Raw genomic sequence first — 22,874 nt, 5'->3', positions numbered from 1 at the left:
TACACATTAGTGGTTCGTACTCTCGGTGCAGTTGCCAGATACATTTTGTATCCCAAAATAAGCAGTGGCTAGAGAGTAACTATAGTGTTTTCAAGGAATTTGATTCTGCTCAGGGTTTCCCTGGAGCTACCTCATTCTATATGCACTTGGAAGGCTTCGCAGCCCTGGAAAGAACACGTCCACCTTCAGCGACTCTTTCTTCTTTTCACATGCCACACAGTACATTAAAGGTTGAATGTGTCGGAATTGACCGTAATCTGACCAACGGCCGTTGGGTTTAAGTTAGTAGACGGGGCTAGAGGCTAGAGGGACGGGCTCTAAGTCTAAAGCTCTAAGCTATGTAGCCCTAACCAGCACTAGTCTAGCGAGGTGCAAACTGTTGCCCATGTGCGTGGTGGAGACGCTGGACAAGTAAACTTTAGTCCCTTGATGGGCCTCATAGTAACTCACACATGACAAGTTACATCCATGAGTACCTAGATAGTTAGGCCCACACTGGCGTCTACACTGTAAGCACTAAGGAGACTGGCGCTGAAGCTAAAGCTACTGACACCAGTGGCCTAGGATAGCTCCAAATTAGGGTAGAGGTCTTACAAGACATCTCCTAGTCTCGTACCATTTGCCTCATGCTCGTCCACGACTCTCTAAGCTCAGCGCCTACGATTGTAACTACCACAGACAGTGTAGATACGACCTCACTACTACCATACTAGTAACCTTCAATACTGTTGAACATGTCATTCCGGGTCAGCATATTTCGCAAATATCCTCACAGCATCACGGGCTGCTAGTGAGGCCCCTTTCAGCTCGCTAGTCCATTTGAGAGGATCCCTACAGCCAATTAGAGAAGCAGTCTGTGTCGATATGCGGAATATGGGTGGCCGGTTGCTCAGCCCAAGGTGCCAGCGTGACCTTGCGCGAACATATCTAAGATCAACATATGTCACTTCGGCTGAACGGCCTCGTCTACACTTCAAAAATGCAGATAGACTGAGCCTACCTAGCGAACTGGTATAACAATTCATGAGACTTTTAACCACCTCCGGAATTAGATCCTACACAGCAGCAGCATGGAGCATGCTCAATTGCCCGTCTCATCCTACAGCCCTTACCTCTTTCAGGCTCTCCATTTAGCCCGGTCAATGGTTCCCATATATCAGTCAGTCACTCACCCGCGCCTCCGCAACAATCCTCATCACACCCTAATTCTCAAAAGTTGGCTTTTGGCGGGCCCTGCACCGCCACAACCGGAAAGGCCTCTTGGCCTTCCTAGCACGCAGCTTCCGGAAATAGGATCCGCGGACGCGAGACCGCTGCCTCCCGGGGGGGGGGGGGGGGGTAGGTGTTTGGTTGTCACCTTTTCCGTTTTTCAACAGCGGTATCATTTACTAGGTAGCAACAGCTGTTGGCTTTGACCGGACATGGAACTCGAAACCGGTGGGAGAATCTTCTGACTCGACTCCAAGTAAATGATCAAGCTTAGCCCATCCGTTTGTGGGTTTTATATAACCAATACCAGTCTGTAGAGTCTCAACTTAGCAAAGACCTCCAGGATCCGTTTCCCAAGTGAGATAGTCTGACATATTTAGGATGGGGAACTTTTCTAGGGTTGTTCGCAATGGCCCGTGGGTCCCTATCAAGGCTGGAGTCAGATCCCTGTCACTTGATTGATGAGGTTGTCACTCCAGTCCTTAAATAGATAACTTCCGACCTTCGCGACTGCTTGTCCGACTTGAGACTGTGCCCGATGAGTATCTCGAGTGACTAGCCAAACCAATGTTGTCTTAATAGCTTGATTTAACAAGGTCGGGAGAGGATATTATTTCAGTCTTTCTTGCCAATATCTTGATTTTTTGAATATATAAAGCCACGAGAGCTCAACTTCAGAATATACCCTGATAAGAATGATGACGGCTCAATATCAGGTAAACTCAGGATTGTGTATAATGCATTGTACTCCGTGCTTCCACTGACTGATCATATATAGTTACTGTTGGGAGCAAAATGAATTTACTAGATCATCGGACACTAGTATAGTCAAACTGGAGAGAACAGAAGCGAACTTATATTAGGTTGATGACTGGACCTGGCTTAGTGAATCATCATTTGAAATGTATGGACAGTTGTTTTTAATTTCTAGAGATGCCATATGGTGGAGTATGTCAAGACTCAAGAGATCAGTTACTACTTGTCATCGTAGGTTTCGGAGATTTGGAGCAGACGCCCAATGGAGAACTCCTTGCGAGGTTCCGTCGATCGCATGGCCAGGCAATGTCGATCCCTACTTAAACAGGATAACGATTATGAGCTAAAACGCAGTGGGGAAAATGTCATTGGTGTTGATTTTCCGTAGCTGTGCAGATTGGTCACTAGTAGTTGAGAATTGAGCCGAGGACATATTAGACGGTCTTGGTAACCTTGTTCACTGTCAGTTCTCAGCTTGGTATAGGCGTTCGTTCTGGAATGATGAATGGTGTGGGACCGCTCGTCCGACCCAACTTTCATGGTCTAAGGGGGGGAGGAATACCGCGGTTCAACTAGTCACTGCCGATGAGGAGGGGGGGTTAAGATCATGTGGGTGCTTATGTGAATCCTCTTATGTATTTTCGATTAGTCTATCATCTCAAAAGTAAGAATGATTTATATATGATTTCATTTTCCCCCTTGGCTATCCTTAATAATAGTCTATCGTCTCTCCTTTACACTACTACGTAAAGCTTTCAGGGCAAGCGATAACACCTGATCAGCTCATTTATACTCGGGGTGCTCCGTCTCCGCATCAATTCTCCGACGCCACCCCCCGTTCTCTCCGTTCCACCACCAACTATTGTCACCATGGTCGCATCGAATATCCCCCCTCTCCAGTATACTCCTGTCGAGGATATTCCAGGTCGCGTGTCTACCCTGCGCAAGACTTTCCTGGAACACAGGACTCGTGACCTTGAGTTTCGACTGGTCCAGCTCCGGAAGCTCTACTGGGCGTGAGTTTTTAATTTTAATTTTAATTTTTATTTTTAGCTTGGCAATGAGCTGCACAATGCATAGGTTGACTGACACTTTTTTGTTTATCTTAACAGCGTAAAGGATCATGAGCAAGAGATCGCCGATGCTTCAGCTTTGGATTTGGGTAAACCTCGTTTCGAAACCGAGATCGCTGAGAGTGGGTGGCTGCAGAATGACCTCGTGTTCGTGACTCGAAACTTGCACAAATGGGCCAAGGATGAAAAAGCCGAAGATATTGATCTATCCTTCAAGTTAATGAATCCTAAGATTCGGAAGGATCCATTGGGTTGTGTTCTGGTTATTGGGTTAGTTCACCCCTGCCCCCTTTAATACGACCCCCAAGGTGCCTTGAGCTCCTCGCTTGCGGAAGCATACTAATAGAATATTTCAACAGCGCTTTCAACTATCCCTTCCAATTGACACTCGGTCCAGTCATCGGCGCTATCGCAGCCGGTAATACTGTTGTGATTAAGCCTAGTGAGAATGCGCCCAACTCTGCGGTTGTTATCCAGCGAATCATTGAGGCAGCCCTCGATCCGTCCTGCTATACTGTTATTCAAGGAGGTATCCCGGAGACCCAAGCTTTGCTCGCCGAGCGATGGGACAAGATCTTCTTCACTGGTGGTGCCACCGTGGGCCGTATCATCGCCAAGGCAGCTGCTCCTCATTTGACCCCCGTCGTGCTGGAGCTAGGTGGCATCAACCCAGCCATCATTACTAAGAGCGCCAACCCAAGACTTGTTGCGCGGAGACTTCTGTGGGGTAAACTGATGAATTCTGGCCAGATCTGTACCTCCCAAAACTACCTGCTGGTTGACAAGGACCTTGTACCTGCCGTGATTGAAGAATTCAAGAAAGCTTATAATGAATTCTATCCTCAGGGTGCCAAGGCATCGCCAGACTATTCTCGCATCATCAATGAAGGTGCATTCCGTCGCATCAAGTCAATGCTCGACAATACCAAGGGCAAGATTTTGATGGGAGGTACAATGGACGAAAAGGAGCGCTTTATTGAACCAACCTTGGTTTTGGTGGACTCAGTTGATGATTCGATGCTGACGCAGGAAAGCTTCGGTCCTTTGATTCCTATCTTGCCCGTGGACAATCTCGAACAGGCAGTCAACATTGCCAATGGAATCCAGGCCACTCCTCTGGGTCTTTACCCGTTCGGCTCTAAGGCAGATACTGAAAAGAGTATGTTCCCGCACGTTTTAATTCCCGCATTATTGCTTGAAAAAAAGGCAGTATGAGATTATCTGACGCTTTCCAAGTTCTTTCTTCTACTCGCTCTGGTGGCGTCTCCGTCAACGACGCTGCTTTGCACATCCCTACCCTCCCATTCGGTGGTGTTGGTGAGAGTGGCCACGGTGCCTACCGTGGCAAGGCCAGTTTCGACGTCTTCGTCCACCGTCGTCCCATTACTAGCACACCCAGCTGGCTCGAATCCATCCTCTCAATCCGCTACCCACCATACGCGGGTAAGCTGAGCAAGTTCAAGGCAACTAGCACTCTCGCACCCGATTTCGATCGCAACGGAAACAAGATCCGATTCGGCTGGCTGCGTTACATCCTCACTCTCGGCGGAGGCTCTGCGAAGGCTGGTGCCGGCAGAGCTGTCGTTGTCGCTGCTGGTGAGTAATTATTTTCGTCTCGTTCGTCGATATACCCGACAGATTTGTCTGCCCCTCTTTGACTTCTCCCATATAACCCCATCTCGGCCCTTGAAACGAATTCTTACTGTCCGCACCTCTCCAGACAGAGAATGAACTCGACTGATACCCTAACTCCCTTTTTGCGGCTTTTTTGAGAGACTTACTAGTCGCCGCGTTCCTTCCATTCCTTCGCACTATTTCTTTTGTCTTAATTTCCCTGCTATATTCTTTTCCATCTGAGATACCTTTTTGTTCAATCTACACCCATCTACTCTATCGATCTAATACCCCATTTATGATGAACTTACTCACAATCTGTTTCTGGTTAGTGGCCTATCTCGTGCTTCAGGTTCTTGAACGCCGTGCTTCGAAGCTTTAATGTGACCTAATATTTTCGATTCGGATATATAATATTTTGGTTCGGTAGCGTTGTCAGTTCTTTGAAAGTGTATTGTTGTACAAACGAGGTTGCTTTAGAATATTCGAGCTAGCTGGCTAGGTAGTGTTAACTTACGAACTGCTTTCACTTTCATCACGAGTTTAGTTCTATGTATTCTATTGAACGTATGTCAAGTATCATTATTCGTATCATGCGAATGATGAATGCTTATCATCTATATCAGATCCTTGCTAGATTGTCATCCATGTAGCCAAAGAGCAGCAACGAGAAAAAAATATCAAAATAAGAGAATGATAAGAGTATATATCAACATCTTCTCTCCACTCCTTTTCGACTGACACATAAGTACTTCACTCCCTTGTAGGGCTTCACAGTCTCGCCTAAACCACGACTTCGTCGCGGGTCGATGTTCAGACTGTCCACCTTGATTCCTGAGGGAAGCCAGCCTCTGACTGAGAATGACACCGCGGCAGAATTAGGCATGAGAGTTGCGTTCAACTGGGCTTTGGTTTTGCGTTGTGTAGTGTGGAAGATTGAGCGGGAGGCGTCGTCGGTTGGAGGTTGTTGTGCTAGTGGTTGAGGTGAAGGGGAGGGCTGAGGAGGTGTCGGGGATTGCGGTTGGGATGGCTCTTGGGTTATCTCTTGGGTTGTCTCCTCTTGTTGCTCTGCATCTGGTATGGCGGGGGCGGCGCGAGAGGACTTCTTGACCTTCTTCTTCTTCTTTTTCTTTGTTTTCCGCTTTGTTGTCCCTTCTTCGGGGGCTTGGTAGGATGTTGAGGGTTCGGCGTCGTAGTAGCCCTGGAGGAGGTTGGCTTCCGGGTCGACTTCTTCGGCTTCTTCATCGAAGTCGTCGTCGCCGGTTGAATGTCCAGCCACGGTGCAACGGAGGGTTGCGGTGCCCGAGACAGTTCCAGCGTCTTTGGTCGGGACTCGCCATTCAAGGACACTGTTACCAGCGGAGAAGAGCGCATCACCGCGGCTGGCTTGCATGTCTGTGATATTACGGACCGATTTCGGAATAGGTATCGTGACCAAAACGTCTTCTAAGACAGGACCCGAGGAGTTCCCGCCTCCTCCAAGAAACGATGGCGTCGACGTACCTGAACCATTCCGTCCTCCAGGCCGGTTTGAGGACGAATACCCCGGGAAGTTTGTATTGAGGATCAAGCGGACTTCGAAATCGGAGCCGGTTGGACCGAGAGATTTACGAATGTCTACAATGGCAGGCAGGAAGAGTTTCTCCATATGACTTGGCGGCTGATCGAGGCTGGGATCAATGGGTAGAAGGTCTACCTCATACCCTGCAAGAATAAACCGTCCATCCGGGGGCACAAAGCTCAATTCTCCTGGTCGCTCTCTCCATTTTGCCAGTCGTACACAGGGGTGAAAAACGGGTAACTCGAGCTTTCGCCCAATGGCTTGCTGACCACCAGGAGCCGTCAAGGAAAGCAGTAATTCAGGAACACCGGATATTTTGGCTGTGAAGGCGATGGTGCCGGACACCAAGGCAGAGAGTAATCGCCCTGAAGGCGCCATTGTGACCGAGAGTGATTCGATAATATCAACATATAGCTCGTTGGAAGTGTGCCGCACTCCAGATCTTCTCCATGGTATCGCAGGTCCTTGAGTCGCCGCATTGGCTGAGATTGACCGCTTGAGCGTATTCGGAGGTCCCAAAATAGGCGTAGAGGACCTTCAAAGGTGATGATGTTAGTAGCCAATAGATAGGCAGTTCTAAGCGGCAATATTATATAAAACCAAAGAAGACTGGGCATGAGAGACTCACCCAGACAGCCCGACATTACCTAGCAACTTGCCCATCCACCCCGGCATTTCAACGGCCTCCTGTAGCGCATTTAGCTCTGTATTACATACGACACCTGCATCGCACATTTCATTGAGTAACTGTGCAACCACTTCATAGTTTGCCTGTATCTTGTGTGAAATCAACGGTGCTCCGACGAATTCCTCAAGTACATCCACTACGCGATGTAGGAACTCTAGCGCAACGAGTGGCTCTGTATCGACTTCGGAAAGCGCCAGAAAAAGCAAATTTGACTGAACAATTGAGAAAACGGTTACGGGCGGCGTAGTATTAGGGACATAAATGAGCGACGGCCGCGGAGCTGGATGCGCGAGGTAGAGGGGTAAAATAGTAGCTGCGGAGGGCGGACGGGATCGATAGACCTGCTCTACAAGAGGGTTACTGTGGGTCGATAAGTCAGTTTCTGTAGAACGGATGTTAAAGCAAATTGAAAAATAGGCTTACTTATGCTCGTCGTAGATATAGAGCGCATCAATCTCCCCGCTCATCATGCCGATCTGTCTGGTTCCTTTATCAGTGGGGAGAAGCAACGACATGGGGCTGCACTCATGACATCTTTAAATTGTCATCATGTTCTGCCGCCGAATGCCGCCTTCATTCTGTATCAATGTGGTTCCTCTCGCTGAAATTCAAGGCAGTTCTTTGCTTTCGAGTCACTGATCAGCTGGCCTTTCCTGGGCAGTGATACGGTTTTCCGATTTCCGAGAAACTCGATAATACCTACCGGAATACTCCGCTGCAACTAACGCCCAACCAACCAACCGATTCCAATGTCTTCAACTTCGGAGAATAACGGCCGCGCCTGGGAGGTCGAGTCCAAAGAGGCTAAACGTCTACTGGCAGAAGACCAATATGACGACTGTACAGCTTGCAGGGTCACAGGTTAGTTTCTTTAGTTTTCTCATATAGATTTATTCAGATACAAGTCCAATCGAGCTAGTGGAATGTCGTCTGACACATGCACAATGTAACTAGGTTCCGCCGCATTTATTGGTCTCGGTGTCTACAGCTATTATACGGGTATGAGCAATCTGCAGAAGCAGGAGCGCACGGTCATGCAAAGCGCGACGAAATATAAAATGGGCTCGCGGAGGCTAGGCATTGCGACGATCTCCGCAACGCTGGTGGGAATGGGCATTTACAGGGCTTTTAATTGAATAATACAGTAGTCTTGATACAATATTGTACCCTGCTTGACTTCCAGTTATACTTGTATTGGAGCTGACTGAGAACAAGAATAATCGCCTAAAGCGTCGTCATATATGCATGTAGAAGAATGAAAGAAGAACAGAAGAAGAATTACACGAAACAAGCATCACAAGAGCTGCCCCACCGGGTATCACCAGATCTGATAACCTCTATATGTTTAACCGTTATAGAAAACAGGAAAGCAATGAAGACAAAGGCTGGAAAATGAAGACAACAAGAGGTGGCCGAAAGAGGACCACATGCGAGACTCCCTCCAAATGCACCGTGAACTCAAAATATCAATCAAACCGCTGCGTTACCATAAGAATATGAAGTTCGTCCAATCGTCGATACTATATTCTCTAGGTGAAACGGCCACGTTTGCCGCCCCCAAATATATCCCTATTCCCTAACCCCGATATGTCGAAAAAATCGGGAACTGCAAACTTTCGTTTTGAGCCCGCGCCGACGGAAGGTTCCCGTGTGGATGCTCGAGGATTCGTCCGTGACAAGTTGTTGTGCCGAGCTTGTTGCCGAGAGGTCCGAGGAAGGACAGATACACTCACAGGTGAACTATCTTGAGATGAGGCAGTTGAGCTGTCGGAGGATTGCATATCTACATCAGGTTCTTGGCATGGGGGAAATGAAGGCCCAGCAGTGAAAGTAAAGACTGCTGGTCTATCAAGGGTATTTGCCTCGGTGACTTGAGGGTTGGAAAGTGGGGTCTGTTGCTGCGTAGCAACGGGCTCATCAGTCGAGGTCGACTTGGGTGGCTGTCGGGCGCCTTCTGGCTTGGTTTGTTCCTTGCGTGTAGCAACGGGGCTAGTGCTTCGATGTTGTTTCTCAGGCTCGTCATCGTCGCTCGGAGTCCCGGTTCCATCACTCCTTTCAATTGCCCATTGTCGGATTTTCGTTCCTTCTCCACCGGCAAGGCCAAGGCTTTCCTTGTCTAGAAAATGAAGTAGGTCCTCAATTGCTTCCTGGTAGCCAGCTTGCTTCGCCTGTGATTGCTCGAAGACTGCGTTTTTATAAAGATTGGTAACAGACAGTGCGGCCGCTTTGAACGATTGTAAAAGTTGTTCAGGAGGTTGAGGGCGAGGAGTCGAGCTAGGTAGTGATGTGTTCAATGACCGCATGGAGTCCATGGTAGATCGTGCTGTAAATCAAGCAGCCGTATTAATATCCCTCCTTAACTTCAAAACAATATGCGGTTGGCGCCACTAGGAGGGGCGAGATGAACCGTGCTCCCTGAAAAGATAGCAACAAATATCGTACTGAAATAGAAACAGAGAAAAGGAAAACAAGGCCAATTAGAACCGATGTCTAGGTCGCACCCCACGGAAAATTGGGAACTGTAGTGAAAAAGATTAGGTTGAAAGGAAGCAAGGAAACCTGGTGACGATGATCAGTGATGATACTTGTGCAGGTGATCTTTCTTTGCTTTTGTCCCGGTAACGTGACCCACAGCGGGGAAACCTGTATTCCGCCGGTTGATGACTCATATATGACTAATTATAAACTCGCGTCCCCTGTCCAATAAGCGCGTAGGACGGCCGCGCTTCCCCGACGAAATTCCATTTGCCATCCCGGCGCGACTGACGACTACTTCTTTCATCAACCTTTATTGTTCAATTCCCGCTCCTTGTTACATACTGGGAATCAATCCCTCGATAAACCTATACCCACCCAAATCGATCTCAGAACAGTGGGTAATTAACGTCTTAGCGTCCCCATTCAGTTTACCTCCTATCGTGTTTCGGAGCGCTTGCAAGGCGTGTTCGGTTCTATATACATAACACAAGTTATCTGCGCTGAGTGCGCCCAAAACGAAGATGGCGCCTTCGTTCGCACCCAATTCAGAAACACCCTCTCAGGCAGATACTCCCATGACAGATGCAAATGATGAACCCGTCACGTCGGTACCTGTAGATGACGCGCAAATGGGGGTACGCGACAGAACCCAGTCAAATCACTTTCGCACAAGCTCTGGCTTGCGCGCATTGATAAGTGATGTATATTAGCGGACTTCCGTTCATGCTGACTTTTCTTTCCACACAGGGCTACCAGGACACTCCTGACTATACGGTACTTTCTACGCAATTTACCAGCACTTCCCAATACACAGGCTAACCGGCGCGAACCAGGATTCGGATACAAACCCAAACACCACAGCAAGCAGTGTTGCAGGCGACACGGTTCCCGTCGATGGCCGAAGGAAGCGATCTGAGGCATTTCATTTAAGGAAAAGTATTCTGGGTAAAAAGCATGGTCGTCTGGACGAGTCAAAGGTATAGTAGTCCATTTCTAATCTCACTTGTCGGGCTGGGGTTTCTTATGACAGTCTTCTACAGGAAGATGATTCGATTCGGAGATTCCGCTACCTCCTCGGGCTTACCGATTTGTTTCGCCATTTTATTGAAACCAACCCCAACCCACGGATCAAAGAAATAATGGCCGAGATAGACCGGCAAAATGATGAGGAAGAGGCAAAGGCCAAGAAAAAGGGCTCGTCACGTTCAGGCGGTGCAGGTGGTGATAGGCGTCGCAGGACGGAACAAGAGGAAGACGCAGAGCTATTGAAGGATGAGAAGAGTGGCGGCGAGACCGGCACCGTCTTTCGTGAATCCCCGCCATTCGTTAATGGAGAGATGCGTGATTATCAAATTGCTGGATTGAACTGGCTTGTTTCTCTACATGAAAATGGTATTTCTGGTATCCTTGCCGATGAAATGGGCTTGGGTAAAACCCTCCAAACCATTTCTTTTCTCGGGTACCTCAGACATGTCTGCGACATTACTGGACCTCACTTGGTTGCCGTGCCGAAATCTACGCTCGACAATTGGAAGCGCGAATTCCACAAATGGACACCTGACGTTAATGTTCTTGTTCTTCAGGGAGACAAGGAGGAGCGCCATAAGTTAATAAACGAAAGACTCCTTGATGAGAACTTCGATGTGTGCATCACCAGTTACGAAATGGTTCTTCGGGAGAAGTCTCACCTCAAGAAGTTTGCTTGGGAGTACATTATCATCGACGAGGCCCATAGAATCAAAAACGAAGAATCGTCACTCGCACAGATCATCCGTGTGTTCCATTCTCGGAATCGGCTGCTGATTACTGGTACCCCTCTCCAAAACAACCTCCATGAACTTTGGGCCCTTCTAAACTTCCTTTTGCCGGATGTTTTTGGTGACTCGGAGGCGTTCGATCAATGGTTTTCAAACCAAGAGTCTGACCAGGACACCGTTGTTCAGCAACTTCACCGAGTATTACGACCCTTCCTCCTCCGTCGTGTTAAGAGCGATGTAGAGAAGAGCTTGCTTCCCAAGAAGGAGGTCAATCTGTATGTGCCCATGTCAGAAATGCAAGTGAAGTGGTACCAGAAGATTCTTGAAAAGGATATCGATGCTGTCAACGGTGCAGCTGGAAAGCGCGAATCTAAAACCCGTCTCTTGAACATTGTCATGCAACTTCGCAAATGTTGTAATCATCCCTACCTTTTTGAAGGAGCTGAGCCAGGTCCTCCTTATACAACGGATGAGCATCTTGTGTACAACGCCGGCAAGATGTCAATCTTAGACAAGCTCTTGGCACGTATGCAGAAACAGGGAAGCCGTGTTCTTATCTTCTCCCAAATGAGTCGTGTGCTTGATATCTTGGAAGATTACTGTGTTTTCAGAGAGTACAATTATTGTCGTATCGATGGTACGACAGCTCATGAGGATAGAATCGCTGCAATTGACGATTACAACAAGCCAGGGTCGGATAAATTTGTCTTCTTACTTACAACTAGGGCGGGAGGTCTTGGTATTAACTTGACGACTGCAGATATCGTTGTCCTCTACGACAGTGATTGGAACCCTCAGGCTGATCTACAGGCCATGGACCGCGCTCATCGTATTGGTCAGACGAAGCAAGTGGTTGTATTCAGATTTGTCACAGAGAATGCGATTGAAGAGAAGGTCTTGGAACGTGCAGCCCAGAAACTGCGGTTAGACCAGCTTGTTATTCAACAAGGCCGTGCTCAGCAGCAGACCAAGAACGCCGCGTCAAAGGAGGAGCTGCTTGGCATGATTCAGCACGGAGCTGCGAACGTTTTCAGCAATGAGAACTCAGCCGCACCTTTGAATGCTGATAAACAAATTTCCGACGATGATATTGATGCGATATTACGCAAGGGCGAGGAGCGAACTGCAGAACTGAGCAAGAAATATGAGAAACTTGGTATCGATGATTTGCAAAAGTTTAGCTCCGAAAGTGCATACGAATGGAACGGAAAGGACTTCACAGATCGCAAGAAGGACATCGGCCTCAATTGGATCAACCCGGCAAAACGCGAACGGAAAGAGCAGTTCTACTCTATTGACAAATACTATCGCCAAGCGCTAGCTACTGGTGGAAGGACGGCTGATCCCAAACCGAAAGTCCCTCGGGCACCTAAACAAATTGCCGTTCACGATTGGCAGTTCTTCCCTCCAGGACTCCAAGAACTCCAGGAGAAAGAGACCGCCTACTTCCACAAAGAGATCGGCTATAAGGTTCCGCTCCCTGATGGACCTGAAGAGGAACTTAGTGAGCGTGAAGCCGAGCGCGATCTAGAGCAACAAGAAATTGACAATGCAGTGCCATTGACGGAAGAAGAGCAGGCGCAGAAGGCTGAAATGTCAGAAGAAGGCTTTTCAACCTGGAATCGCCGTGATTTCCAGCAGTTTGTTAATGGCTCCGCCAAGTTCGGACGCACCGATTATGTTGGGATCGCCACTGAAGTGGATAGCAAGGAACCAGATGAAGTTGAAGAATACGCCAAAGTGTTTTGGAAGAGATACACCGAGATCCAAGACTACCCTAAATATCTCCGCGTTGTTGAGCAGGGAGAGGAGAAGCTGCGCAAGATGAACCATCAGCGTAAAATGCTTCGCAAGAAGATGGAGATGTACCGGGTTCCTCTTCAGCAACTTAAGATCAATTACACGGTGTCTACCACCAATAAGAAGGTTTATACCGAAGAAGAGGATCGGTTTTTACTGGTGATGCTCGATAAGTATGGAGTGGATGGTGAGGGACTGTACGAGAAAATACGAGATGAAATTCGCGAGTCCCCACTCTTCCGGTTCGACTGGTTTTTCCTTAGCCGAACACCCGTGGAGATTGGACGCCGTTGTACTACATTATTGAACACTGTTGCAAAGGAGTTTGAAGTTGCGGATGAGAAAGCCAATGGCGAGTCTGGCAAGGGCCGTGGACGTGATCGAGACGACGAGGATGCTGAAAACGATGATGATGGAGCACCGGCTAAAAAGAAGAATAAGGGCGGCGCAGTGGTAAGTTCGGCCTTGTTAAAACTCTCGAGGTATTCAACTGACGTGTGTATCTTCTCGTAGAACAAGCAGGTCAAAGCTGTTAAAGGCGGCAGCAAAGCCAATTCTACGTCGACGTCACGGGCAGCCAGTGTCTCATCCAACACGGCATCTAAGACAAAAAGTCGGAAGAAGTAACTCTGACAGTGTTCGATAGTTGTTAAACAGCTAAATATTGTTATGACCGTTCTGCAGTGCTTGGGAAGGTAATTGGCCATGCGAGGGGTTTGGTTCGTTTTTCGATATAAGTCGGTCTGGCGTTGGCCCATAGATGCCATTGTTGATGATCTCGCTTCACGGTTCTTGTCATATCTTTCTCTGTAACACAATAGCTATCCATCTGTACCTGTGCGGTATGGTATCTGAAATGTATACAAAAGCAATAGAATACTTCCTAATGTGGAGCTTCCATCAGCTTCCGATCTAGATTAACTATAGGATATCCTCAGGCAACCATTGATCATATGACAGAAAATCGGGATCCAAAAGTCGACGAGGGCCTTTCAGGTTGGCAATGATGACACTTGCCTTGCTTGATTCGCCATGCAACATATGACGTTGCCACTGAATTATTAAAATGCTATCTATCTTACGCAGCTTCTAATTTATTCTGACCCCTCAATGTTGCCGTGTGTTGAATCTCATTGGGCCGACGGTCGCTCACTGTAACTGTAGATCATCCTTAGCGTGCAAGGTAGAATTAGATCCGCAGGTAAGTTAGTAGTGGGGACTCTGACACTAGGACAGCAGTGATGGCTACCTTGAAACTTATTGTCATTCCATCATCATCATCTTAAATATAAGTCTACTCCCGAGTTCGCTTGAACGGACGAAAACGCAACTAGTATCATCATGGCATCCAAGATCTTCCTTGTTGAAAATCCAAACTACTGCAAATCTGGGATCAAGTCCTATGTGCATTTGATACGCAAATACCGTTTGCATCCCACCAGAAATGGCCCCTATTCTATCGGTCGAGCTATTCATCAGACTGGCCGGCCCTTCACTGACAAGCCTATCGGCGGTCGAGTTCGCTTTCACGACGTAATGCGAAAACAAACCTCGGACGACGAATTCAAGCAAGTCGAGAAAGATGATATCCAAAATGATGCCGTGTTCTTTATGCCAATGAGCATCGGAACCCCGGCTCGAACTTTGAATCTAGTCTTGGATACAGCGTCTACTGATTTTTGGGTAAGATATATCTATATCGCTCGAGATAGGAGAAAGGCAAAATCCACCATACTAACCCTAGCAGGTGCGGTCTAGTGAACTCCCTGCAGATACACTACCCGAGGGTAGGGGGGAGAGCCACACCTTTGATCCCAAAAAGTCGAGCACATTTAAAGACATCGAAGATTCGCCATGGAAAGTGTCCTATGTGGACGGTTCTTTGGTGTCTGGTACCATCGGTACAGAAGATATCACCATTGGACGAGCGGCCTTCAAGGCACAGCCCGTTCAGCTTGCCAAAACCATGTCGCCAATGTTCACACAATTCTCAGCAGATGGCGTTCTCGGGCTGGCGTTTGGGCATATCAATCATCCCCAGGAGGACATCAAGGCCCTGGCTGAGCGTTTGAATATCGGAGACGACCTCGAACAATCTGCAAAGTTGTTCACAGTAAAACTTGGATCTTGGGGCGACTCTGACCTAAAGAAACCGTTTTACACATTTGGCTCCATTGACGAGGATGCCGTGCGCTATTGTGACCATGATGTTCATCATACGCCTATCGACAATAGTCGAGGCTATTGGATGTTTGAGTCACCTTCTGCAACGGTTGGAGGAAAGGCAATGAATAGATCTGAGAACAAGGCTGTTGTCGATACCGACGCAGCATTGACTCTACTTGATGACCAAACGTGTCAAGCCATTTATGATTCTATCCCAGGCGCACTCTATGATATTGAAAGCCAAGGCTTTATCATACCATCTGACGTCAATATAGGCCAGCTTCCAGTCGTCCAGTTAGCAGTGGGGGAGAAATCGTTCGTTATGTCAAAAGAGAGCCTGATGTTTGCTGAAGCTAAACCTGGCTACGTATATGGCGGTGTTCAGAGCCGTGGATCGCTCGAATTTGACATCCTTGGTGGAACATTTTTGGATGGGCTATATGCGGTGAGTTGCTTGCTCCAAACACCCCTCGTATGCTCTTCTAACAGAACAAATGACATAGATATTTTACTTCGGTTCTCTTCGATTCGGTGCTGTGCAGGCCAATGCAGAAGTCTAGAAAAAGAGCTGAGCCCAAGTATTACTTTTATGATGTGAACGTTTCCTTGATGAATGTTGTTGGGTATGGAGATTATGATTTTGTCCGTAAGGTCCAAGTATGCTAATGTACAGGTGATATATTTACAAGCTGTCATTATTATTCTTCCAATTCATGTTTACCGAGCTTTTTTGGTAGGCACATCGGCCACCGCAAGTGGTACTCGTAGAAACATTTCCATCAGCAGTGCTGCTGCCACACTGACGTTAAGGCTGTCCACTCTAGAAGGGTCAGACTCGACACCAAGAGGTGTAGCAAGTCTGGCTCCAGGGATGCTCACGATAGAGTCTGCATGCGATTTAATGTGACGACTCAATCCGGATCCCTCGCTCCCCATCATGATAACGCAAGGCGATTGGGTGCTAACATGCCTCCCTTGGGTCGTACCTTTATCCTCAACAAAGGAAGTAGTGTCCACGTATTTGGAAGCTGGACCTGGGGCATCTGCGGCGTAGAATTTCCACCCGTTGGCTTTCGAGCGCTGAATGAAATCCACTTCGTTATTCACTTCGAGAAGAGTCATATTTTCAGCTGCTCCAGCCGAGGCCTTGATTGTCACGGGGGACAAAGGCGCCGAGTTTCTACCAGCGAATATAATAGCATCGACACCAAGATAATATGCGGAACGAATAATGGCGCCCAGGTTTCCAGGATCCACGATTCCATCAAGTAATAATACAACAGGGTACCTTGTTTTCTGGTCCCAATGATGGATTTTGAGCTTGTCGTTCGTACTATTCACCAATGCTTCCTCTCGTGATTGAGCGCCCAGTTCTACACCAAAATCCTCCTCTTTCACAGAAGGAACACTCTTCAAACCCCTCACGGGCAATCTTGGCAGAGGGGACGCTTCAAGGACGCAACCATTATGAGGTCGACCAGCACTCATCTTATCAAGAAGCCGGTCCCATCCGCCGAAAGCCATCTTGACTTTGACGTTCTTCAAAAGCGCCAATTTGCGTAGTGCAACTTTGACAGGGCTTAGTTCTTCACCAGAGGCCTGATACACATACAATTTGTACAGACGACGTCTGCTGCAGCGTAGTGCAGCCTCCACTGCGCTGGTTCCATATATGAATTCCGATGCCGGTGTTGTGTATGGGATTGCATCAGGGACTTGCACGTTTTCTTTTACCCGCTCTGGTACTCTCTCTGTGGCACGGTGGTGTTTCGGTGGTTCCGCTCGGCGAGGGTGACGCTTGTCCTGAGGTCTGTCGCTAAACTCACGGCCATCGTGTCCTCTGACTTCATTCTTCGTAAACCTCTTACTGCTCTGGAAACGTTGGTGTTCGCGAGGCAGTGCGCGGAAATTGCCTGTTCTGATAAACTCTTCCTCGTCAAAGTCATCATCGAGCCAATTTCTGCCTTGGTTTTTCTTTTCGGTTCTATTCGATTTCGTGTCCGTTCTTTCTCTATATGGTCGTTCAAAGTCAGAATCGTACGAATTTCGCGATGAAGACGGACCGTCAAAGCCCCTGGTCTTGCGGATACCACGACCAATGGCCGAGTTAAGTGAAGCATGTCTCACATGATTCAGGTGAATGGACGGAGCTATAGATAAGTGCATATATGAATGCAAGGGCTTCAATAGTGAACGGCGAGACATGGCAGACAATCAGAGAAACAAATAATAATAATAATAGAACTCCGTACGTAAAGCTATCGCTGTTGGATGCAGGATTTAGCAAAGCTGATGTTTTTTTTTCCACGGAAGCTTGCTGAAGGTCCGATAAGATAAGCGGATCATTCTTGATCCGAGGGATCACGCGTCGCGTTTAGATGCAATATTACGCAGTTGGGAAATTTGGTGGATCCTTTGTTAAACAGTTGTGCTACTGGCGATTGATTCACTCATTCATTTCTGCTCCCTAATGAAGAAGATTTCACAGTCCGCTCCTTTCTTGTAGCTTTCTCATTAATGTTCTGTCATATATTTTTCAATTGCCAGCGACCTCAAATTTGAAGTACCCTTCCTCTCCCTTATCAGTGTCCCTGCTATCGTGAATTTGTATGAGAGTACCACAAGATACGAAATACCCAAGATGGATGAAGAAATTGCATCTCACTTGAAAGAGGATCTTGTCGCAGACCTCCTGTCGCAATTTCAGCGCAAGTCTCATTCCCCAATACCTGAAGGCTCACCAGGACCTTCCAAATCACAGCTGGCGGTAGAGACTCCGACAATTTCTAATAGTGATGAATATGACTTTCTCCCCGGACATTTTGATGTCCGTTGTGTTATAAGTGAGGCAATAGAGACTGCGAAAGAGCCTTCCTATCTAGTTAAATTGCGCAGTGGAGAAACTGAAACGGTAAGTACTATGTTTCTTCTCACACAACCTTTACCTAACCTCTATCTTACTCGTATCTGCTTCCATATAGATGTCGTCTTCTCGACTTGAGAGGCTAAGCAACGGACCCGAAGCCCTCACACATTTCCAAAATACAGAACAAGTCTACGGAAGCTCATTACAGTTCCCGTCCAGCATGGCTTCCTCGTCCAATGAAGAGGGATATACTTCATCTGAGTCAAGGGCAAGGCGACGCTCTACTCGAGCTAGAAATACTCAGTTCACAGATTTCTTTAGCCGTATGAGCAGTGAGGACGAGGGGTCTCGATCTAGATCATCTTCGAGTGATGATGTTATCATATCGGCTACGGCAACCACCAGGAAAAGACGTTTAAGGAGGCACAAACAAGCCAAGACACGCTTAGGAGACTCAGACATAGAAAGCGACTATGCCGCAAGGCCTACAGGCTCGCGGTTTTCAACCCGGCAGCGGAAGACTCTTCGAAAAAATCTCAGGGAGAGGTATGAAGAGGACATTTCTGAGCTTGAAGATGTCGCCAAGACTCAGAAGTTTTTCGGAGCAAAGGAATTATTTCACAAGATCCCATCTGATGACCCGTTCCGATGTATACATAACGAAATGTGCGCAGTTTGCTACCGCAGTGGAGATGATTATGCGAAAGGCCCTCTTGTCTTCTGCCAGGGATGTACAAGCGCTTATCACCAAGTTTGCCTGGGTCCTAGAGCTATACGCGAACACCTTGTAACTAAGGTTTCAGATGACTTGTTTGTTCTTCAGTGTCGTCGCTGCCTAGGTGTTGCCCATACGAAAGACCAGGTCTGCCCACACCAAGGCCGCTGTACCGCGTGTGCTAAGAAAGGGAATATGTCTAAACCACTTCGGGAGCGCTTGACGCCAAAGCAGGAGCAGCAGCTTCGGCAGGAGAATGGTGGCAAAGATCCTATTACCCATGTGGATATGGCTTGTTTGAATAATATAGCCAACTTGCTCTTTCGCTGTACTGAATGTCATAGAGCGTTCCATTTTGACCATGTCTCTGCGGATCATGAAACGACAGGTCGTTGCGGAGACTGCTCTTCGGCCCGTGGAGAGATCGGTGCAATAGTTGCCTGGCGGCCAACAGACCTTAAGACATACGTTGCTGGGTACAGCGCGAATGTCATGGAGGAGGTTGACAAAGAGTACCTAATAAAATGGAAAACAATGTCTTATAATCATACTACCTGGGTGCCTGGCAGCTGGGTTTGGAGCGTTGTAAGCCCGGCCATGCGACGAGCTTTTTTCAGATCGAACAAAACTTCGAACCCAGATATGACAACTGAAGAGGCAATACCGGAAGACTTTCTTCGAGCGGACATTATTTTTGATGTCCAGTACGCAGATGAAGACAATGACGACAGCTCGGAGGATCAATCTATTGAAACAGATATATCACGGGTTGACAAGGTGTCTAAAGCCTACATAAAGTTCAAGGGCCTAACATATGAGGACGCAGTATGGGACTCGCCACCTGACCGTAATAATGCCGAGAGGTGGGCCGATTTTAAAACTGCGTACGAGGACTGGGTGAAACGTGACTACACTCATATGCCAAACCAACAATCTCTCAGAAAGCATCTGGATCAGGTCAGAAAGCAAAACTTCAAGAAAAGTATAGTCAAAGAATCACAACCTGAATCTATGACAGGGGGGCAACTGATGGACTATCAAAAAGATGGTTTGAATTGGCTTTATTACATGTGGTTCAAACAGCAGAACGCTATTCTTGCTGATGAAATGGGTCTTGGGAAGACCATTCAAGTGATTGGCCTGTTTGCGACTTTGATACAGTATCATAAATGCTGGCCATTCCTTGTTGTGGTACCAAACTCGACGTGTCCAAACTGGCGGAAGGAAATAAAGGCATGGGTTCCCTCTATTCGGGTGGTCACGTACTATGGATCCTCGTTCTCGCGTCAACTGGCGCAGAAGTATGAGATGTTTAATGAGGGCAGCCATGACCTAAGGTGCCATGTAGTTGTGACTTCCTATGAAACCATGGCTGATGATGCCTCTCGAAGAGTCCTCGCCAAAGTACCCTGGGCTGGCCTGGTCGTCGATGAAGGCCAACGTTTGAAAAATGACAAAAGCCAGTTATATGAGTCACTGTCTCGGATTCACTTCCCTTTCAAACTTCTATTGACGGGCACCCCTCTGCAAAACAACACCAGGGAGTTGTTCAATCTTCTCCAATTCTGCGACCCAACGAAGAATGCGGAGGAACTGGAGAACGAGTATGGAGTACTATCAAAAGAGAATATTCCTGAGCTTCACAACATGATCCGACCATTTTTCCTACGCCGAACAAAAGCCCAGGTGCTCACTTTTCTCCCACCGGTGGTCCAGATCATTGTTCCAGTGTCTATGTCTGTCGTCCAGAAGAAGTTGTATAAGTCCATTCTGGCGAAGAACCCACAGTTGATCAAGGCCATCTTCCAGCGAAAGAATGACAATCATGGTCCCAAACAAGCCGAACGCCAAAACCTGAACAATATCCTGATGCAACTTCGAAAATGCTTGTGCCATCCATTTATTTATAGTACAGCTATTGAAGAGCGGACAAACAATGCTGCTACATCTCACAAGCATCTAGTAGAGGCGGCTGGAAAGCTCCAGCTCTTACAACTAATGCTGCCGAAGCTCAAAGAGCGCGGTCATAGAGTTTTGATCTTCAGTCAATTTCTTGACAACTTGGATATAGTTGAAGATTTTCTTGATGGGTTGGGGCTTTTGCACCGCCGCCTTGATGGAAGGATGTCATCTTTGGAGAAGCAGAAAATGATTGATCAGTACAATGCTGCAGACTCGCCGTACTTCGCATTTTTGCTTTCCACCAGATCTGGAGGTGTGGGCATCAATCTTGCCACTGCAGATACCGTCATCATCATGGATCCTGATTTCAACCCTCACCAGGACATGCAAGCATTGTCGCGTGCTCATCGCATCGGACAAAAGAACAAGGTGCTTGTGTTCCAACTGATGACCCGGGGCAGCGCTGAGGAGAAGATCATGCAGATTGGTAAGAAGAAGATGGTACTAGATCATGTACTGATTGACCGAATGGTCTCAGAAGAAGACGACGGGCAGGACCTGGAGTCTATCCTTCGACACGGAGCTCAGGCGTTATTTGAAGACGATAATTCAGGGGATATACGGTATGATTCCGCATCTGTCGATAAGCTTCTTGACCGCAGTCAAGCTGAACAGGCCTCGTCTCCCAATGAGGACGCCCCTGAATCCCAGTTTAGCTTCGCTCGTGTCTGGGCGAACGACAACCAAAATTTAAGCGAATTACAGGACACAGAGGATCCTACATCAGATAACAGTGCTATCTGGGAGAAGATTCTCAAGGAGCGAGAAGAGGCGGCAGCTGAAGAAGCCAGAAAAGCCGAAAACTTTGGTCGTGGAAAGAGAAAGCGGGTGACAGTTGACTATTCGAATACCGCTACTACGGAACTATCCCCTACGAAAACGCCTCGTAAACGAGATGCTGAAAGCGACACCGAGTTCAAGGGCGAAGATGTCGTGGAATCTGAGTCTGACTCTCTTCCCGAGCTCGAGGATGAAGAACGTCCGGCGAAGAAAACGAAAGTACGCGCATTCCAGCGAGTCAACCCCATAACCGACCACGACCTCTCGATGAGCGCGGTAGGCATGGACGGCCCCACGGAGACCCGGCCCTCGTGTTTCGCCTGCAATCAGAATCATCCGGTCGGCTCCTGTCGTTTGAAACTAGCCGGCGTGGAGCATTGCGGCCTCTGTGGCCTTGCGCATTTTGGGATCTCCCGCACCTGTCCTCATTTACAATCAGACACTCAAGTGGCCAGAATGCTGGACGCGCTGAAGCAAAGTACCGAGGACTCCGACCTCGTCCTTCAAGCAAAGAAATATTTGACCGGTATTCGCGGTGACCTTGCGCAGCGTAAAAGAAAGCAGGCCAGTAAGGCTCCAGGTAGTCTCACAGCAAGCCATGGTACACCTGGTGGCGCGACTCCCACTGCTGTTAACACCACTGCCACGAAGCCGCCAGTAGCCAACTTGGCAGAGAATGTACGGCTTGCTAAACCGGCGACACAGTCTGGGACGGATCTCAGGCTCCTTCAGTCCTACAACCAGAGGTTCTGAGAGTAAAGAAGCAAGGCTTTATACCTCGAGTATATACGTAATGACGAATAGCAAGATGGGATGAACATGGGATGGGACTTTTGTCCGTAAATACGTGGAACGCACATTTTCTGGCCGATCTTGCTTACCTCCTGGTCTTTATTTTGTTTTCTTCACTTCTCTGTCCTTAGCGATTTTTCAGGTTCATTCTGGCGCTTATTACACTCGGGGGGAGAGAATGATCGTTGCCATGTTGGAATGGCGAGAGGTGTACAATACATAGTAATATCACACACCTTCGGGAACAACTGTTGCACGAATCGACTTACGACTAGGATTAAAGGTCCAAAGGACCGATTCCAATGGCAGTTTTGGGGATGGTGGTCACATGTCGTGGCAGCTCAATTATTGGTTGACCCCCGAGTCTTCAACCTGACAACTATGCGTCCATGTGGACTAAAACCACACCACTCCTACTCACAAGATTAAAGGACGACACAGTTCGTTTGCCTTCGCTCACCCTCGTCAAATCGACGCCGGCACATGGTGTATGTCGTTTGGAAGGTGTATAAGCTCGTCGTATTCCACGATGCCACGCACCACCGATTCCGGGGACACGGTCTGTATAGGGATCAGTATTTGGAATACGGATGAAACAGTGAGAATGGTGGATTAGTACCAGTGCCGGGATATATGCTTACCCTCGATGTGACTTTC

The 22,874-nt window shown here is 47.9% G+C and overlaps 9 protein-coding genes across 9 annotated transcripts; 5 read left to right on the top strand and 4 right to left on the bottom strand.

Moving 5' to 3' along the window:
• Nucleotides 1-1,334: 1,334 nt before the first annotated feature.
• Nucleotides 1,335-2,589, bottom strand: BDV38DRAFT_248954 (uncharacterized protein). The gene has a single exon (XM_032054774.1). It carries the CDS (start codon nt 2,503-2,505, stop codon nt 2,302-2,304), a length of 204 nt encoding a protein of 67 aa, XP_031912777.1. The 5' UTR covers nt 2,506-2,589; the 3' UTR covers nt 1,335-2,301.
• Nucleotides 2,590-2,608: 19 nt separating this feature from the next.
• On the top strand, nt 2,609-5,185 carry BDV38DRAFT_248951 (hexadecenal dehydrogenase). The gene is made up of 5 exons (XM_032054773.1): nt 2,609-2,981; nt 3,078-3,308; nt 3,398-4,197; nt 4,275-4,634; nt 4,985-5,185. The coding sequence occupies exons 1-5, from the start codon at nt 2,836-2,838 to the stop codon at nt 5,032-5,034; spliced, it is 1,587 nt and encodes a 528-aa protein (XP_031912776.1). The 5' UTR covers nt 2,609-2,835; the 3' UTR covers nt 5,035-5,185.
• Nucleotides 5,186-5,361: 176 nt separating this feature from the next.
• On the bottom strand, nt 5,362-7,368 carry BDV38DRAFT_271828 (putative AP-3 adaptor complex subunit mu; the record flags this gene model as incomplete). Its single annotated transcript, XM_032057385.1, has 3 exons — nt 5,362-6,748; nt 6,842-7,261; nt 7,325-7,368. 3 exons carry the CDS (start codon nt 7,366-7,368, stop codon nt 5,362-5,364), a joined length of 1,851 nt encoding a protein of 616 aa, XP_031912775.1.
• Nucleotides 7,369-7,650: 282 nt separating this feature from the next.
• On the top strand, nt 7,651-8,037 carry BDV38DRAFT_283656 (uncharacterized protein; the record flags this gene model as incomplete). Its single annotated transcript, XM_032060080.1, has 2 exons — nt 7,651-7,762; nt 7,856-8,037. 2 exons carry the CDS (start codon nt 7,651-7,653, stop codon nt 8,035-8,037), a joined length of 294 nt encoding a protein of 97 aa, XP_031912774.1.
• A 223-nt stretch (nt 8,038-8,260) lies between these two features.
• BDV38DRAFT_107512 (uncharacterized protein) lies at nt 8,261-9,469 on the bottom strand. Its single transcript, XM_032050924.1, has one exon. The coding sequence runs from the start codon at nt 9,211-9,213 to the stop codon at nt 8,431-8,433; it is 783 nt and encodes a 260-aa protein (XP_031912773.1). The 5' UTR covers nt 9,214-9,469; the 3' UTR covers nt 8,261-8,430.
• Nucleotides 9,470-9,694: 225 nt separating this feature from the next.
• BDV38DRAFT_248946 (putative SNF2 family helicase/ATPase) lies at nt 9,695-13,786 on the top strand. The gene is made up of 5 exons (XM_032054772.1): nt 9,695-10,014; nt 10,127-10,153; nt 10,213-10,356; nt 10,420-13,389; nt 13,450-13,786. Exons 1-5 carry the CDS (start codon nt 9,901-9,903, stop codon nt 13,561-13,563), a joined length of 3,369 nt encoding a protein of 1,122 aa, XP_031912772.1. The 5' UTR covers nt 9,695-9,900; the 3' UTR covers nt 13,564-13,786.
• Nucleotides 13,787-14,008: 222 nt separating this feature from the next.
• Nucleotides 14,009-15,741, top strand: BDV38DRAFT_107476 (pepsin-like aspartic protease). The gene is made up of 3 exons (XM_032050923.1): nt 14,009-14,619; nt 14,684-15,547; nt 15,606-15,741. Exons 1-3 carry the CDS (start codon nt 14,278-14,280, stop codon nt 15,660-15,662), a joined length of 1,263 nt encoding a protein of 420 aa, XP_031912771.1. The 5' UTR covers nt 14,009-14,277; the 3' UTR covers nt 15,663-15,741.
• A 69-nt stretch (nt 15,742-15,810) lies between these two features.
• BDV38DRAFT_248943 (RNA methyltransferase) lies at nt 15,811-17,384 on the bottom strand. Its single transcript, XM_032054771.1, has one exon. The coding sequence runs from the start codon at nt 17,305-17,307 to the stop codon at nt 15,820-15,822; it is 1,488 nt and encodes a 495-aa protein (XP_031912770.1). The 5' UTR covers nt 17,308-17,384; the 3' UTR covers nt 15,811-15,819.
• Nucleotides 17,385-17,541: 157 nt separating this feature from the next.
• On the top strand, nt 17,542-22,297 carry BDV38DRAFT_107452 (putative chromatin remodeling complex subunit (Chd3)). The gene is made up of 2 exons (XM_032050922.1): nt 17,542-18,013; nt 18,084-22,297. The coding sequence occupies exons 1-2, from the start codon at nt 17,744-17,746 to the stop codon at nt 22,176-22,178; spliced, it is 4,365 nt and encodes a 1,454-aa protein (XP_031912769.1). The 5' UTR covers nt 17,542-17,743; the 3' UTR covers nt 22,179-22,297.
• The last annotated feature ends 577 nt before the right edge of the window (nt 22,298-22,874 follow it).

Source organism: Aspergillus pseudotamarii (genome assembly GCF_009193445.1).
Source record: "Aspergillus pseudotamarii strain CBS 117625 unplaced genomic scaffold BDV38scaffold_32, whole genome shotgun sequence".
Taxonomy (NCBI): Eukaryota; Fungi; Ascomycota; class Eurotiomycetes; order Eurotiales; family Aspergillaceae; genus Aspergillus; species Aspergillus pseudotamarii.
This window is presented reverse-complemented; position numbering and strand designations above follow the sequence as displayed.